Source organism: Adiantum capillus-veneris, chromosome 19 (assembly GCF_014529385.1).
Source record: "Adiantum capillus-veneris isolate H3 chromosome 19, ASM1452938v2, whole genome shotgun sequence".
NCBI classification, from domain to species: Eukaryota; Viridiplantae; Streptophyta; class Polypodiopsida; order Polypodiales; family Pteridaceae; genus Adiantum; species Adiantum capillus-veneris.
Window position 1 is genome coordinate 22,959,995 of NC_140949.1, and position 17,452 is coordinate 22,977,446.

Genomic DNA, 17,452 nt, shown 5'->3' on the forward strand with positions numbered 1-17,452 from the left:
GGGGGGGGGGAGGGAGGAAACTAGAATGATCTTTTTATCCTCGCAATTATAATATTTCCCTCTTGAATAACAATTCTTGGGCTCAAGACTCCTAGAACAAATCTTTGAGCTCACTTGGATTGTTCCTATATGACCTTCAATCATCTCATTTTCTTCTTATCATCATCATTTGAGGGCGGGGAGAGAGAGAGAGAGAGAGAGAGAGAGAGAGAGAGAGAGAGAGAGAGAGAGAGAGAGAGAGAGAGAGAGAGAGAGAGAGAGAGAGAGTATGTGTGTGTGCAAGATGCTTTAAAGATTATGTGTTGGGTGGGCACTCTTTCTCAAGTGCATGATGTCTTTCAAAACTTCCTTTTCATACGCAATCATGGAATTAGTTTGATCTGCAAACATGTTTAGAAGTCAAGGATAATACATTTTTAGAATGCATCAAGCCAACGATACTGAAGGTGTCATCAACTTTTTGCCTGTAAATGAGAGAGAGAGAGAGAGACAGAGAGAGAGAGAGAGAGAGAGATTGAATTATCGTCCACGGAGCTCACATATGACCTATGGGACCAAAAATAGGACATTACAATGTTTCTTTTAAGCGGGGGAATTGGGTACACATCAGTTAAGACTGAGGGTCCATTGGCTAGGAAGAAAGAAAATAACAAAAAGTAAAACTAAGAGGGGTCAAGTGTGGGAGAGGCCGGTTTGGGAGTTCGAAACTCCTGGATGACGGCTTTACCACCTCGATAGACTGCCCATTTGCCTTGTTTGCGTGCTTCGTGCATCTTCTTGAGCTCGCTTGTTTTAGTCTTCAATTGATTTGTAGTTAATTCTTCGGCAAGCCAAAAAAATTTCCCTTGAGAAGGTGCGATTGGCGCAGTAACCGCATCCGCTCGTCTTTGTCCTTGAAGGTGAGGATACAATGTTTAGGTGGTACTTGCCTACGTGTGTCGTTGATCCAGGAGATGGTTTCGGGCTTTATGTTAACTGGTTGGAGAATATCATTGAGCTTGGGGATGGCTTCTTCAGGAGTGTCCTCATGAGTGCACCATGGTGAAGGAAGTCCCCCAATCCTAACCTTGAGGCCAAGGGATTCTTGTAGCCGGCGTTCTTGTAAAATTGCATTTACCTTAGTGTCAATCTCCTTGCTAATGGCATGGGTGACCGAGTGGGTTTGCATGACCTTTTCCTCATCTTGCTTCACCTTGTTAGTCATGAGATCTACCATAGAGTCAAATCATGCCTCAAGTTTGCTAAGCCGAGCCTTGAGGTCATGATTCTCTTCTATAGCTCGGTCGGGGCCTCTTGGAGTTGTCCGATCCGGTCAGCCTTGTTCAAGGCCGCTACAACGGCGACAAAACTAGGTCGCATTCTCGTGGGCGTTTTTGGTGGTGCTGTCTTTGCCTTCGTTGCCATTATCCTTGTAGATCGAGAAACCCTTAGTACAGAAAATTGACTGTGTGACCCTTTCTCTGATGCACTCAATCAAGCCTTAACCAAGGTTGAAGGTTGAAGCAATCGCTATCACCACGAGCACCTTGGAGTCCAAAACGTGGTGTGAGACTGGGGAAGCAAGCCTTAACCAAGGTTGAAGGTTGAAGCAGCACCGCGTGAGGCTGGGGAAGTTGTTGCGGCTATGGACAGAGCTAGGGCAGAACGTGGCGTGAGGCTCGGGAAGTTGTTGCGGCTGTGGACAAAGCTAGGCCAGTAGTTGTAGATTAAAAGAGAACGTGCGAAGCTGTTGGCTAACGCCCCCCACAGGGCAGCCTTCGCCCAGGGGGGATGTCATAAAATCTAATATCTAATATCTAACCAACCCAAATGATTATCTCGTATTAAATTGATCACTTAATGTGGGAGAATAAACGGGAACAAGTGTTAAGATATAGACATGGCTTATAGATCTATCTCAACACGGGGCCAATGGTAAAGGGGCCCAAATGAGAGATGGTCTATCAAAGAGCAAGGCTAACAAATGGAGCATAAGACCTTAGGGTTAGCTTCATTGAAGACCTCCAATAATGTGTGTAAAAGGCCTTTGACCTTAGGTAAGCTAGGGCTGAGCTTGAGGCGCGGGAACCCGACCCAGCTCGAGGTGCTTGTCCTGCTTGTCATGCTTGATGATTGAGGTGCTTGAGATGCTTGATGATTGAGGTGCTTGAGATGCTTGAGGTGCTTAATTATTGAGATGCTTGAGGTGCTTGACATGCTTGAGATGCTAGGGTTGCACTTAAGGTGAGAACCTAGCCCAAGCTTAAAGTGCTTAACGGCCAAGCTTGTGGTGGGAACTAGGCCTATGTATGAGGGGCTTGAGGTGTCAAAAAGTCAAATATTCAATCCCTACAAGGAGGGGGTGAGTCCTACATGAGGGGGGATGAGAGAGAACACCCACACACTCACACAAGGCATGCATGGTACAAATAAAGCAAAAGGGACACTTGTCAAGTTCCTCCTCATGTTGCCCTCATAGTGTGCTTGAAGCCTATTGGTTGGCCACCCAAGGGGTCCAATAATAATTTAGGAGATTTAATTAAATGATTTAGCATTTATCTAGCCCTCTCTCTCAAAGGGGAAAGGGGGACACTTGTCCCAAGGCTACCCTTGCTGCTTGTAATGCCTCTTGCTTGTGATTGGCTAGGCCTGGAGGGGTTCGATGAGCTTCAAGCATGAGCTACAATGGGGGGTCGACCCAAGCAAGCTAGGGGGTTTCTTAGGGGGTATACTCACCCACACACACTCACAAAAACTCTCATTGTGTGCTATGCAAAGTGCAAGAGCTCCCTCTCCTTCTCCAAGCAAGTAGAGGTTGAGAGCCTACACCAACACTCTTGGATATGGAGTGCAAATCCAACCAAGAGCCATGCTTCAATGCTTAAGCTTGCCATCTCCTTCTTCTTCATTACTATGCTATTATGTATGCTAGCAACAAGAGTTATGATAAGTGAGGAACTAATTCTTTCTCCTACGAAATGTTTCTTCTTCCTCTTCCCTACCCTCATTCCCTGCTAGCTCTCTCCACCTTCGAAGGTGTTTGAGGTCTTGGGACTGAGGCTTGGGATAGTTAAATCTTTCTTCAAGTTTATGTTATGTTTGTGTTGCATGAAGCTTTCCATCTTCATTGCATCACCTAGGTCACAAGGAACACAAAGATTGTATTGTAACAAGTCTCTCTTAATGGGAGAAATCATAATACAAATGCCTATTTGAGGGGGGACCGGCTCCACATAAATCCGGTCCTCAACTGTTGTCATGTTCTCTAAATTCTCTCTCTTGCAAAAGTATTGTCCATGCCAAGTTAACTAATTGCTATGATTATGTTGCTATCTTCAATTATGTTCACCCGCTATGCTCACAAAGTCATTACTCAAAAGTACTCTCATTAATTTCCGCTACACTCAAATTAAATAGGCAAATTCCATTACATTGGTATCATAGCATTTGGTTTCTCTTTTCTTGGTTAAGAAGAGAGGTCCTTAAGTAGCCTATAAATGGTTGATGTTGTTAATTATAATAGAGTAAGTGGAACTGGGATCTAATATCGGTTTTGTTAAGCCCACTATGTGGGGGATGGTGCACACCTCGGGAGCTTTGGACTTAATAATGGAGTCTTTTTAGACTTGCCTACGGCTTTACCATTATTAAGCCATAAGAAGTCCGAAAGGAGCTAGCCCTTGGCAACTCTGCTATGTTAGACCTACTCCTCTACTCTCTATAATTAACCACTTTGAGCCGTGGGTGTAGATACTTAAGAGCCGATTTTCAAAGGCTAAGAGGAGTGGCAACTAAGGTTTTGAATTGCCAAAGCATACACTAAGTACATACATAAATTTTGTTAACATGGCTGACAATAATCAAGAGAGTAGAATGAACATTGATAGCTTTGATTTTGCACATGAAGGTGCTAATGATGATGCTCCCATGTTTGTGAATTATCTCGTCACTAGGTTGCAACAAGCTATGGGCAATTCTGCTTTGCAAGCCGAAGTTACTCAACAACTTCGTGCTTATGGAATTTCCCTTCCTCTCCAAGAGGAGAGAGAGCTTAGGAGGCCTCTTGAAGAGACCCCCAAAAGAAGACTCTCTCCCATTCGAGAGGAGGAATCCAAAGAGCAAGAAAGCAATGAAAGTTTAAGTTCCTCTGAAGATGTGGCTCCACGAAGACGGCGGTCTAGACGATCGCCCACTCCTCCCCAGAGGAAAAGATCAACACATTCCTTCTCCTCATCACTCTGAAAGGTAGGAGAGGAAACAAAGGACGAAAAGGGCTAGGAAGAGGTCACCCTCTTCTCCTTCTTCTTCACCTTCCTCCTCTTCCGACGAAAGTTATGGCTATTCTCCTAGAGAATACAAGAGGGGAGGACATCGCAAATCATTTCCTGCATGGCGAAGGTCACAAAAGCTAAAGAAGTTCAAGGAGGGAGGAAAGAGTATCTCTTTTCTCACCTATGATGGCACCTTTGGTGCTACCGACAAAGTGTTGGCCTTCATCCAGCAATTTGATGCGGCCTTTGCAGATGAGGGCTTCACAGAGTCCTCCAAGCTACGCCATGTAGCTATGCACTTCCAAAAATCAGCTCGTCGATGGTGAAGCCCCAAAGACATGGAAAACTCTACGAGTTTCCATCATGAAGCAAGTCCTTGCAAGCGATGCAAAGGACAAAGTGCTTACCGATTGGCGTAGCTTGAAGCTCCTCTCCCATGAGTCTATCCACAAATATGTAGACAAGTTTTGGGATTTACATCTCAAGGCTACTGTCTTTCAAAAGATAGACTTTGCCGAGCAAAGGCAGCAATTCTGTGCGGGATTACCTGAAGAGATGGCCGAATACATCAACTCTCAACGGCCTGGTACTATTAGCGAAGTAATCCATCACACCATGGTTGCTTCATGCATCAATTTCCATCAAGGGGTTAGACGTAATGTCAAGCCCATGGAAAACAAAGACAAAAATGATGCAAAGGGGAAAACCAATGTTCAAAATACTTCCCAAGTCACTTCCAACAACAACAACAATCCGTCCAAGGAGAAGGGAGTTTACAAAGGTAAAAACAAACTCTCTCCTGAAGAGCTTGAAGCTTTTCCCAAGGACCATAAGTGTTTCAAGTGTGGGGAGCAAGGACACGGCTATCGTTCTTGCCCCAAGAAGAATACTCGCAATGAGACTCCTAGGGCTTCCACCATCGAAGCTTCAAAAGTGGATGCTCATTGCAAAGGATCATCACTTTCCTATGCTTGGGGAAAGGTAAGAGAGCATGATGCCTTCATCTTGTTTGACCCTGGCTCTACTCTCAACTTCATATCAAAGGAGTTGGCCACCAAGTTGGACATTCAAGCTTTTGAGATGGGAGATATAGTAGTGGTTGATGCAGCTTTCAAGGGACAACAAGCCTCCGTTACTCCCTTGATTGGGAAGTTGAGGCTTCATGTCCAAAGCTATGTCGACAAAGAAGACTTCTTCATCTCTCCTCTCCAACATGAGGATGTTATCCTAGGGGCACCATGGTTTGATCGCATGGCTGCCAACATGAAGTTCCCTGAAAGGAAAATCTACTTCACGTATAGGGGAAAGAACATGTATATAGATGCTAGTGAGCGTGGTCGCACTATTCCACTTGTAAATCCTCTTGCTTTTGATAAGTCAATGAAGAGCTCAGTTTCTGCGTACATGATTTTTGTCAAAGAGTCTCTAAAAGATACTAATGTTTCATCAAATGTAAATGGTAGGAATCAAGAAGAGTTAGACTTGTCTAATTTTCTAAAAGGATTCCAAGATGTGTTCATCGATGATATCCCTATGGACTTACCTCCAAAACGAGGGGATGATGACAATTGCATTGAGCTCCTTTCTGGAAGTGCTTTGTCATGCTTGATGACTAAGGTGCTTGAGCTCCTAAAGTCAAAAGCATCCCTACAAGAGGGGGGGCGAGCCCTTTTCCTAGGGATTAGAGAGAGAACACATACTCACACTCACAAGGGAAGCCCCAGCTTGAAGAGGCAGCAAGGACACATGCCAGGTCCCTACCCATGTTACCTTCATGTGTTGCTTGAAGCCTATTGGCTAGGCTTCAAAGGGGTCCAATGATAAATTATTTGAATTATCTAATTGTTTTTGCATTTATCAAGTCCTCTCTCTCAAAGGGGAAAGGGGGACACTTGTCCCAAGGCTATCCCTGTTGCTTGTAATGGCTTCTGCTTGTGATTGGCTAGGCCTGGAGGGGTCCAATGAGCTTCAAGCATGAGCTACAAGGGGGGGTTGACCCAAGCAAGCTAGGGGGGTGCTTAGGGGGTATACTCACCCACACACACTCACAAGCACTCTCATGGTGTGCTATGCAAAGTGGAAGAGCTCCCTCTCCAAGCAAGAAAAGGTTGAGAGCCTAGCCCAACACTCTTGGCTATGGAGTGCAAATCCAACCAAGAGCCATGCTTCAATGCTTAAGCTTGCCATCTCCTTCTTCTTCATTACTATGCTATTATGTATGCTAGCAACAAGAGTATGATAAGTGAGGAACTAATTCTTTCTCCTACGAAATGTTTCTTCTTCCTCTTCCCTACCCTCATTCCCTGCTAGCTCTCTCCACCTTCGAAGGTGTTTGAGGTCTTGGGATAGTTAAAGCTTTCTTCAAGTTTATGTTATGTTGGTGATGCATGAAGCTTTCCATCTTCATTGCTTCACCTAGGTCACAAGGAACACAAAGAATGTATTGTAACAAGTCTCTCTTAATGGGAGAAATCATAATACAAATGCCTATTGGAGGGGGGACCAGCTCCACATAAATCCGGTCCTCAACTGTTGTCATGTTCTCTAAATTCTCTCTCTTGCAAAAGTATTGTCCATGCCAAGTTAACTAATTGCTATAATTATGTTGCTATCTTCAATTATGTCTACCCGCTATGCTCACAAAATCATTTCTTGAAAGTACTCTCATTCAATTCCGCTACTCTCAAATTGAATAGGCAAATTCCATTACATTGGTATCAGAGCATTTGGTTTCTCTTTTCTTGCTTAAGAAGAGAGGTCCTTAAGTAGCCTATAAATGGTTGATGTTGTTAATTATAATAGAGTAAGTGGAACTGGGATCTAATATCGGTTTTGTTAAGCCCACTATGTGGGGGATGGTGCACACCTCAGGAGCTTTGGACTTAATAATGGAGTCTTTTTAGACTTGCCTACGGCTTTACCATTATTGAGCCATAAGAAGTCCGAAAGGAGCTAGCCCTTGGCAACTCTTCTATGTTAGACCTACTCCTCTACTCTCTATAATTAACCACTTTGAGCCGTGGGTGTAGATACTTAAGAGCCGATTTTCAAAGGCTAAGAGGAGTGGCAACTAAGGTTTTGTATTGCCAAAACATACACTAAGTATAAACATAAATTTTGTTAACATGGCTGACAATAATCAAGAGAGTAGAATGAACATTGATAGCTTTGATTTTGCACATGAAGGTGCTAATGATGATGCTCCCATGTTTGTGAATTATCTCGTCACTAGGTTGCAACAAGCTATGGGCAACCCTGTTTTGCAATCCGAAGTTACTCACCAACTTCGTGCTTATGGAATTTCCCTTCCTCTCCCAGAGGAGAGAGAGCTTAGGAGGCCTCTTGAAGAGACCCCCAAAAGAAGACTCTCTCCCATTCGAGAGGAGGAATCCAAAGAGAAAGAAAGCAATGACAGTCTAAGTTCTTCTGAAGATGTGGCTCCACGAAGACGGCGGTCTAGACGATCGCCTACTCCTCCCAAGAGGAAAAGAGCAACCTATAGTTCTTCTCCTCATCACTTTGAAAGGCAAGAGAGGAAACAAAGGAAGAAAAGGGCTAGGAAGAGGTCACCCTCTTCTCCTTCTTCTTCACCTTCCTCCTCTTCCGATGAAAGTTATGGCTATTCTCCTAGAGAATACAAGAGGGGAGGACATCGCAAATCATTTCCTGCATGGAGAAGGTCACAAAAGCTAAAGAAGTTCAAGGAGGGAGGAAAGAGTATCTCTTTTCTCACCTACGATGGCACCTTTGGTGCTACCGACAAAGTGTTGGCCTTCATCCAGCAATTTGATGCGGCCTTTGGGGACAAGGGCTTCACAGAGTCCTCCAAGCTACGCCATGTAGCTATGCACTTCCAAAAATCAGCTCGTCAATGGTGGGCTAGCCTTCGTGGCAATGGAGAAGCCCCAAAGACATGGAAAACTCTACGAGTTTCCATCATGAAGCAATTTCTTCCAAGTGATACTAAAGATAAAGTTCTTACCGAATGGCGCGGCTTGAAGCTTCTCTCTCATGAGTCTATCAACAAGTATGTAGACAAGTTTTGGGATTTACATCTCAAAGCTACTGTCTTTCAAAAGATAGACTTGCCGAACAAAGACAACAATTTTGTGCGGGATTACCTGAAGAGATGCCCGAATACATCAACTCTCAACGGCCCGATACTATTACCGAAGTAATCCACCACACCATGGTTGCTTCACGCATCAATTTCCATCAAGGGGCTAGACGTAATGTCAAGCCCATGGAAAACAAAGATAAAAATGATGCAAAGGGGAAATCCAATGCTCAAAATAATTCCCAAGGCACTTCCAACAACAACAACAACAACAATCGGTCCAAGGAGAAGGGAGTTTACAAAGGTAAAAACAAACTCTCTCCTGAAGAGCTTGAAGCTTTTCGCAAGGACCATAAATGTTTCAAGTGTGGGGAGCAAGGACATGGCTATCGTTCTTGCCCCAAGAAGAATACTCGCAATGAGACTCCTAGGGCTTCCACCATCGAAGCTCCAAAAGAGGATGCTCATTGCAAAGGATCATCACTCTTCTATGCTTGGGGAAAGGTAAGAGAGCATGATGCCTTCATCTTGTTTGACCCTGGCTCTACTCTCAACTTCATATCAATAGAGTTGGCCACCAAGTTGGGCATTCAAGCTTTTGAGATGGGAGATATAGTAACAGCTGATGCAGCTTTCAAGGGACAACAAGCCTCCGTTACTCCCTTGATTGGGAAGTTGAGGCTTCATGTCCAAAGCTATGTCGACAAAGAAGACTTCTTCATCTCTCCTCTCCAACATCAGGATGTTATCCTAGGGGCACCATGGTTTGATCGCATGGCTGCCAACATGAAGTTCCCTGAAAGGAGAATTTACTTCACCTATGGGGGAAAGAACATGTATATAGATGCTAGTGAGCGTGGTCGCACTATTCTACTTGTAAATCCTCTTTCTTTTGATAAATCAATGAAGAGCTCAGTTTCTGCGTACATGATTTATGTCAAAGAGTCTCTAAAAGCTAATAATGTTTCATCAAATGAAAATGATAGGAATCAAGAAGAGTTAGACTTGTCTACTTTTCTAAAAGGATTCCAAGATGTGTTCATCGATGATATCCCTATGGACCTACCTCCAAAACGAGGGGATGATGACCATTGTATTGAGCTCCTTCCAGGAAGCTCACCGCCTAACAAACCTCCTTATCGAGTCTCACAAGCTCAACAAGAGGAGATTATGAGGCAAGTACAGGAATTGGTAGACAAAGGGATGGTGAGGCCTAGTTCCTCTCCCTTTTGTTCTCCAGTCCTTTTAGTGCAAAAGAAAGATGGTACATACCGTATGTGTGTGGACTATCGAGCACTAAACCATATCACTATCAAAAACAGATTTCCCGTGCCTCGGGTAGAAGATCTATTTGATAAGCTACAAGGCTCTACCTACTTCAGTAGGATTGACCTTAAGAGTGTCTATCATCAAATAAGGATAGTGGATGAAGATCCTAAAGACCGCGTTTCGCACAACATTTGGTCTTTATGAATATCTAGTCATGCCTTTTGGCTTGACTAATACACCAGCTACTTTCAATCGTCTCATGGAGAAAATTTTTAGACCATATCGTAAATTCACTGGAGTGTTCTTTGATGATATCATCATCTACTCCAAGTCTTTGGAGGAACATAGGCAACATCTCCAAGTGATTTTTCAAGCCTTGAGGGAGAACAAACTTTTTCTCAACCAAAAGAAAAGTGAATTCTTCCTTCAAGAGATTCAATATCTAGGTCATATTATCTCTCACGATGGTATTCGTATGGATCCATCAAAGTTAGAGGTAATAAAATCATGGCCTAACCCAAGGAATCTACATGAGCTAAGAAGCTTTATTGGTATGTGTGCATACTATAGACGCTTCATAGCAAAATTCTCTCAAGTAGCAGGACCACTACATGACTTAACAAAGAAGAACGTTAAGTTTGTATGGACTGCTAAGGAGCAAAATGCTTTTGAAAAACTCAAAGAGAAGCTTACTTCCCAACCAGTCCTCGTGCTTCTGGATCTCTCAAAGCCATTTGAGGTCCAATGTGATGTGTGTGGTGATTGCCTTGGAGCGGTTCTGCTTCAAGAAGGGCATGCCATAGCATATGAGAGCCGAAGGCTCAATAGTGATGAACGAGTCTTGGGCATTTATGAGAAAGATCTTTTAGCTGTTCTACATGCCCTAGACACATGGAAGCACTACCTATTGGGGACTCCATTTATCCTACGAACCGACCACCAAAGTCTCAAGTATTTCATGACGCAAACCAAGCTTTCCGACAAACAAATTAGGTGGGCAAATTTTCTTTCGCAATTTAATTTCCATATTGCTCACATAGCTGGTAAGCACAATCAAGTTGCCGATGCACTTTCACGACGACCAAAAGTTAATGCGGTGTCTATAGCTACTCACAATGATCTATCCTCTATGATAGATGAGTATGCTACTGACCCTGACTTTAGAGACATAATGTCAGCCCTTGCTTTGGGGAAGAAAGAGGAACCATTCACCTTGCAGGATGGTTATCTTCTCCACGGCAATAGGCTATGTGCTACCCATTCCCTTCGTGAGAAGGTTATGTATGAATCCCATGCTCCTCCATATGCAGGGCATAGAGGTATTCAACCTACTCTCCGAGGAGTAGAGACGTATTTCTATTGGCCTACCCTGAAAGTGGACATACAAGAGTATGTTTCAAAATGTGTAGTATGCCAAAAGACCAAGTATGATAGAGAGAAGCAACCTGGATTACTCCAGCCATTACCTATTCCAAATTCACCATGGGAGAGTATATCCATGGATTTCATCTTTGGATTACCCAAGTCTATCCATGGAAATACAGGAATATGGACAATAGTCGACAGGTTTAGCAAGCAAGCACATTTTATTCCTGTCAAAAAGACTATTAAGGCACATCAAATGGCAACTCTCTTCATATCTCAGATTTTCAAGCACCATGGATTACCCACATCCATCGTGTCAGATAGAGATCCTAGAATGACCAGTAATTTCTGGAAAGGTCTCTTTGAAAATCTAGGAACAAGATTGAATTTCTCTTCGGCCTATCACCCACAAACGGATGGCCAAAGTGAGATAGCCAATCTTACGATACTCGATCTACTCAAGACTTATGTTACCGAAGTAGATCAACGCTCATAATGGGAAAAGTACCTACCTCTAGTAGAGTATGCCTACAATAATACTGTACATACTTCTATGGGGAAAGCACCTTTCGAGATCATAGAGGGAAGACCTAAAAGTCCCTTGCTACTCAAAGTACATGGGAAGATCTTCGCCGCCGATGAGTATAGCCGTGACCTACAAGAATCTTTTCAAAAGATTAGGGAGGCTATATCCATCTCTCAACAAAGGCAAAAAGCTGCTGCTGATAAGCACAGAGAGCCTTAATGTTCAAAGAAAATGATTGGGTCTTACTCAAGTTTCCTAAGGCTCGATTAAGGCAAACGACAGGCAAAAATCCTACGGGCCATCAAAAGTATTATGCTAAACTAGCAAAAAGATACTATGGTCTTTTCCAAATCTTGAAGCCCATCAATGAGACGGCTTATCAACTCAAGTTGCCCAACCATTGGCTCATACACAATGCCTTTCATGTAAGCCTACTTAAGCCCTACAAAGGAGAGCCACCAACTAAACCAATTATTGAAGACCCTCCCGAAGTTGAAGACCAAGAAGAGGTGCTACAACCCGAAGCTGTCCTTCGGCATGAAGACAAGGTACTACGACATGGTAAGATTATCCGACGGTATCTTATTAAGTTCAAAAATTATCCTTTTGAAGATGCTAGATGGATGCAAGGAATACAACTTAAGGATAGTATGAACCTTGTCAATGCTTACAATGCTACATTAGAGTAAGCAAATGTACAAATTTCTTTTAAATGACTCGTGTTTTTGTCTTATTAGACTAGTCCTCTTTTTAATTGTGCACAAATTTAACTAGTATGTATACTTAGAATCACGTTTGTGATGACGACGTCTCTCAAACACCAAGTAGAACTTGTCACTCTACTTTGGGAGAATGAAATGGACTAAAGAGCAGACATGCTTGCGGCAGCTATGTCTCCCAAGCACCAAACGGATTAGTCATCCATCTTGGAAAGATGTCGTAGGGTAAAAAGGGATCCTCTACCCGCTAAGTAAAATTGACTAATGACTAAGGCTTTATCTCTTCTACCTCATAGTCGAGGACGACTATGATTTCAAGAGAGAGGTAATGCCATAAAATCTAATATCTAATATCTAACCAACCCAAATGATTATCTCGTATTAAATTGATCACTTAATGTGGGAGAATAAACGGGAACAAGTGTTAAGATATAGACATGGCTTATAGATCTATCTCAACACGGGGCAATGGTAAAGGGGCCCAAATGAGAGATGGTCTATCAAAGAGCAAGGCTAACAAATGGAGCATAAGACCTTAGGGTTAGCTTCATTGAAGACCTCCAATAATGTGTGTAAAAGGCCTTTGACCTTAGGTAAGCTAGGGCTGAGCTTGAGGCGCGGGAACTCGACCCAGCTCGAGGTGCTTGTCCTGCTTGTCATGCTTGATGACTAAGGTGCTTGAGATGCTTGATGATTGAGGTGCTTGAGATGTTTGAGGTGCTTAATTATTGAGATGCTTGAGGTGCTTGACATGCTTGAGATGCTAGGGTTGCACTTAAGGTGAGAACCTAGCCCAAGCTTAAAGTGCTTAACAGCCAAGCTTGTGGTGGGAACTAGGCCTATGTATGAGGGGCTTGAGGTGTCAAAAAGTCAAATATTCAATCCCTACAAGGAGGGGGTGATCCCGACATGAGGGGATATGAGAGAGAACACCCACACACTCACACAAGGCATGCATGGTACAAATAAAGCAAAAGGGACACTTGTCAAGTTCCTCCTCATGTTGCCCTCATAGTGTGCTTGAAGCCTATTGGTTGGCCACCCAAGGGGTCCAATAATAATTTAGGAGATTTAATTAAATGATTTAGCATTTATCTAGCCCTCTCTCTCAAAGGGGAAAGGGGGACACTTGTCTCAAGGCTACCCTTGCTGCTTGTAATGCCTCCCGCTTGTGATTGGCTAGGCCTGGAGGGGTCCGATGAGCTTCAAGCATGAGCTACAAGGGGGGGTCGACCCAAGCAAGCTAGGGGGTTGCTTAGGGGGTATACTCACCCACACACACTCATAAACACTCTCATTGTGTGCTATGCAAAGTGCAGGAGCTCCCTCTCCTTCTCCAAGCAAGTAGAGGTTGAGAGCCTACACCAACACTCTTGGATATGGAGTGCAAATCCAACCAAGAGCCATGCTTCAATGCTTAAGCTTGCCATCTCCTTCTTCTTCATTACTATGCTATTATGTATGCTAGCAACAAGAGTTATGATAAGTGAGGAACTAATTCTGTCTCCTACGAAATGTTTCTTCTTGCTCTTCCCTACCCTCATCCCCTGCTAGCTCTCTCCACCTTCGAAGGTGTTTGAGGTCTTGGGACTGAGGCTTGGGATAGTTAAAGCTTTCTTCAAGTTTATGTTATGTTTGTGTTGCATGAAGCTTTCCATCTTCATTGCATCACCTAGGTCACAAGGAACACAAAGATTGTATTGTAACAAGTCTCTCTTAATGGGAGAAATCATAATACAAATGCCTATTGGAGGGGGGACCGACTCCACATAAATCCGGTCCTCAACTATTGTCATGTTCTCTAAATTCTCTCTCTTGCAAAAGTATTGTTCATGCCAAGTTAACTAACTGCTATGATTATGTTTCTATCTTCAATTATGTTCACCCGCTATGCTCACAAAGTCATTACTCAAAAGTACTCTCATTAATTTCCGCTACACTCAAATTAAATAGGCCAATTCCATTACAGGGGACATGCGGCAGTGCATGTAGAGTTTATGAAGCTACACAAGCTAGGTTAGGGGGGGGGGGGGGGGGGGGGAGAGAGAGAGAGAGAGAGAGAGAGAGAGAGAGAGAGAGAGAGAGAGAGAAGCTTCCCTTTGCAAGTGATGGCCTTTGATGTTTAAAGCTCCAATTTTTTTGCTATGGGGCTGTCCTTTTGAATGACGTATGGCTCTGCTTCCTTGTGAAATCAACCCCTTTGCTAGAACTTTCTTCACCTCAATAGACCCCTAGGCCATTGTAGTATACATTGGGTTGGAGGGAGAGAGAAGCTTCCCTTTGCAAGTGATGGCCTTTGATGTTAAAGCTCCACATTTTTTGCACTGGGACTGTCCACTTGAATGGCGTATGGCTCTCTGCTTCCTTGTGAAATCAACCCCTTCGCTAGAACTTTCTTCACCTCAATAGACCCTTAGGCCATTGCCGTATACATTTAGTTGGAGGGGGAGAGAAGCTTCCCTTTGCAAGTGATGGCCTTTAATGTTAAAGCTCCAAAATTTGCTATGGGACTGTCCTCTTGAATGGCGTATGGCTCTCCCTTCGCTGGAACTTTCTTCACCTCAATAGACCCCTACGCCATTGCCATATACATTTCGTTGGAGAAGTAGGGTAATGTTCGAGCTCTTGTATGTCTTGTAGAGTGCAGGTAGTTTTAAGGTAAAGATAACCGACAGGCTCTCTTCTTGACGTTTGAAACCCTAAGACTCGGAGGTGGTGGCTATGGCACCCGCTCTTTCGGCCAAGGAGCGCACCGAGAAGACCTTTGCAGAGCTCGAGAGTTTTCAGAACTTGCTCGCAGCTTTCACTTCAGAGTGGAATGATCTTGATGCCTTCATTGCAGAGGTTGACAAGTCCGTCGCCCTCAAGCACGAGGAGCTACTGGCCAAGGAGAAGGCTTTCGAAGAGAAGAACATGAAGGCCTTTGAGGAGCTCGACAAACGTGAAGAGGCCATACCTGTCCGAGAAAAGTCTCTCCTTGCGAAGCTTCAACATCAGAAGGATGCTGCTATAGCAAAGTATGGCGACGGACCTTCTGCTGACAAACAGGAAGCCATGGATGTAGATGTGCAAGCCTCAGATGATGAGGATAGTGATGCGGAGATGAAGGAGAGGAAGGACACGCATGCTGCAGGCTCCAAAGTGAAGAAGGAAGCATCATCAGCACACCCTGAGGTAAGAGTTCGACCGCAGATTCTATCTCTGTGCGAGAAAATGGATGGGGAGGGGCTTAGGAAGTTCATTGTAGATCATAGAAAGGAGATTGCTGCATTGAGGAATGAGGTTACCGCAGCGCTTCATAGTGCCATAGATCCCTCAAGGCTTGTGTTGAAAGCCTTGGAGGGTTATCATGTGTTAGAATTGGATTCTAACCACGCAAAGGAGACTGGGGCATCAACAAACCGACGTGCATGCATTTTGCTCTTGGAATGCCTCGCAGAGGTACTGCGTGATGGGGAAGAGAATCCCATTGTACCTCCCAACATCAAGGAAGCGGCCAAGGAGGTTGCAAAGCTATGGAGGTCCAAGCGTGATGCTACTCTCTCCTCATCATCGGATGCAGGTAGCGAGAACTCTCTCGATGCCCAGGCTTTCCTTCAGCTCCTTATGACATTCGGTGTCGCCTCAGAATTTGATGAGGATGAGCTGCTCAAGCTCGTTTATGCAGTCTGCCGTCGCAGGCAGACACCAGCTCTTTGCCAGTCTCTTGGCCTCCAGCATAAAATGTCAGGTAGTTTTCTGACCCAAGTATGGGCTCCTGGCCTCTGAAACATTTAAAGTATTGGACTAGTGTACATATCAAGGCTGTTTTCTGTGCGACTATTCAAAGGTTGTCTACATCTTATGCGTGGAAAGCATATTAGGTGCTTGTCAATTTTGAACTGTAGATCTTCTTTCCATCAACGTGAAGAAACTGCTTTGTTGTTTGCCGGAGTTCATCTGTCTCTTTTGAGAGATGTGAACTCACTGTTTTGCATTTTCTCCTACAGAGTTTGTGGAAACTCTTAATAAAGATGGCAAACAAATTGAGGCATTGGGTTTTGCTCATCATTTTGGGCTAATGGAGAAAATCCAGCCAGCTGCTATGCTGAAGGCCTACTTGAAAGAAGTGCGCAGAGTTGCTCAGGAGATGCCTAAGAATGGAGCCAACCCCAAGGTAGCTAGATGGTATATAAGATGTATTCTGTGTTTGCAGAGGTTGTTTCTAATGTTTTTCTGACCGGTTTTGGAAGCAGCATGAGTCTATGATGAAGGAGCTAGCAGCCGTAAAAGCCGTTATACGGGTTGTGGAAGAGTACAATCTTGGGGACCAGTTTTCAACTGATGGGCTCCAGAAAAGGTTGGTGCAATTAGAGAAATCAAAAGCAGATAGGAGAAAACCTGCAGTAATGGGCAAGGGTCAAGCACAGTTTAAAAAACCTCGTTTAAGTGGAGGTGGCCAAGGGGGAGGCAGTCACCTGCATGCAGGGCCCGTTGAAAGAGGACAATATGGTGGCGCCAATACTACCTCTTATACTCTTTCTGGTCAAGCTGTTTATGATAGACGCTCTCAAGGTGCCTACAGTTCTGTATATGGTGCTGATGCTCGAAGCCCTGGATCAATATCTAATTCCTACCTGTATGCCTCTGATGTGCTAAGTGGGTCAGCTTATCCAGCAGCTGCATCGTCGTATTCTGGTCTTTCCGGGGGGTACTCTGGTTATCCGTATGGGCATGGGCTAGTGAATCAGTCATCATATCCATCAACTTACCTTCGCTGAGGGGTCTTTTGTACTGAAGGCCTGAGCAGATGAACAGGCATGTCATTTTTACACACGAGAGAAAATTTGGCTGAAAATGTTATTGAACAAAGCATCACATAGGTCGGTGCACCTTTTTCTGGTATAGAATTGTGAACTGTAATTGTGTTATTGCTCGTTGCATCTATCCACTATCGTGATTGCTCTTGTACTGTTTGGTGTTTGCGTAGGGGTGTTTTGAGTCGGGCGCATCGTTGTATTCAGATATTCTATGCCTTAGTTGCATAGTGTGGGAATGCTGCCTTGCTTGGGCATAAGTAGGAATTGTCAAGGGAAGTATTTAGTCCTGTTTTTTTGGGAGTGTTTGAAATAGTTCAATCTCTCTAGACTAAAGGAAGTATTTAGTCTTTAATAATATGGGGGAGAGAGTGGTGGGCTTGGCCCAAATCCAGACACACACACACACACACACGCAGAGAGAGAGAGAGAGAGAGAGAGAGAGAGAGAGAGAGAGAGAGAGAGAGCAT

General features: G+C 44.0%; 1 protein-coding gene across 1 annotated transcript; it reads left to right on the plus strand.

The window, feature by feature from the left end:
- The first annotated feature begins 14,745 nt into the window (after positions 1-14,745).
- Positions 14,746-17,134, plus strand: LOC147433693 (FRIGIDA-like protein 3). Its single transcript, XM_086490328.1, has 3 exons — positions 14,746-15,916; positions 16,176-16,342; positions 16,422-17,134. The coding sequence occupies exons 1-3, from the start codon at positions 14,908-14,910 to the stop codon at positions 16,944-16,946; spliced, it is 1,701 nt and encodes a 566-aa protein (XP_086346454.1). The 5' UTR covers positions 14,746-14,907; the 3' UTR covers positions 16,947-17,134.
- Positions 17,135-17,452: the final 318 nt, after the last annotated feature.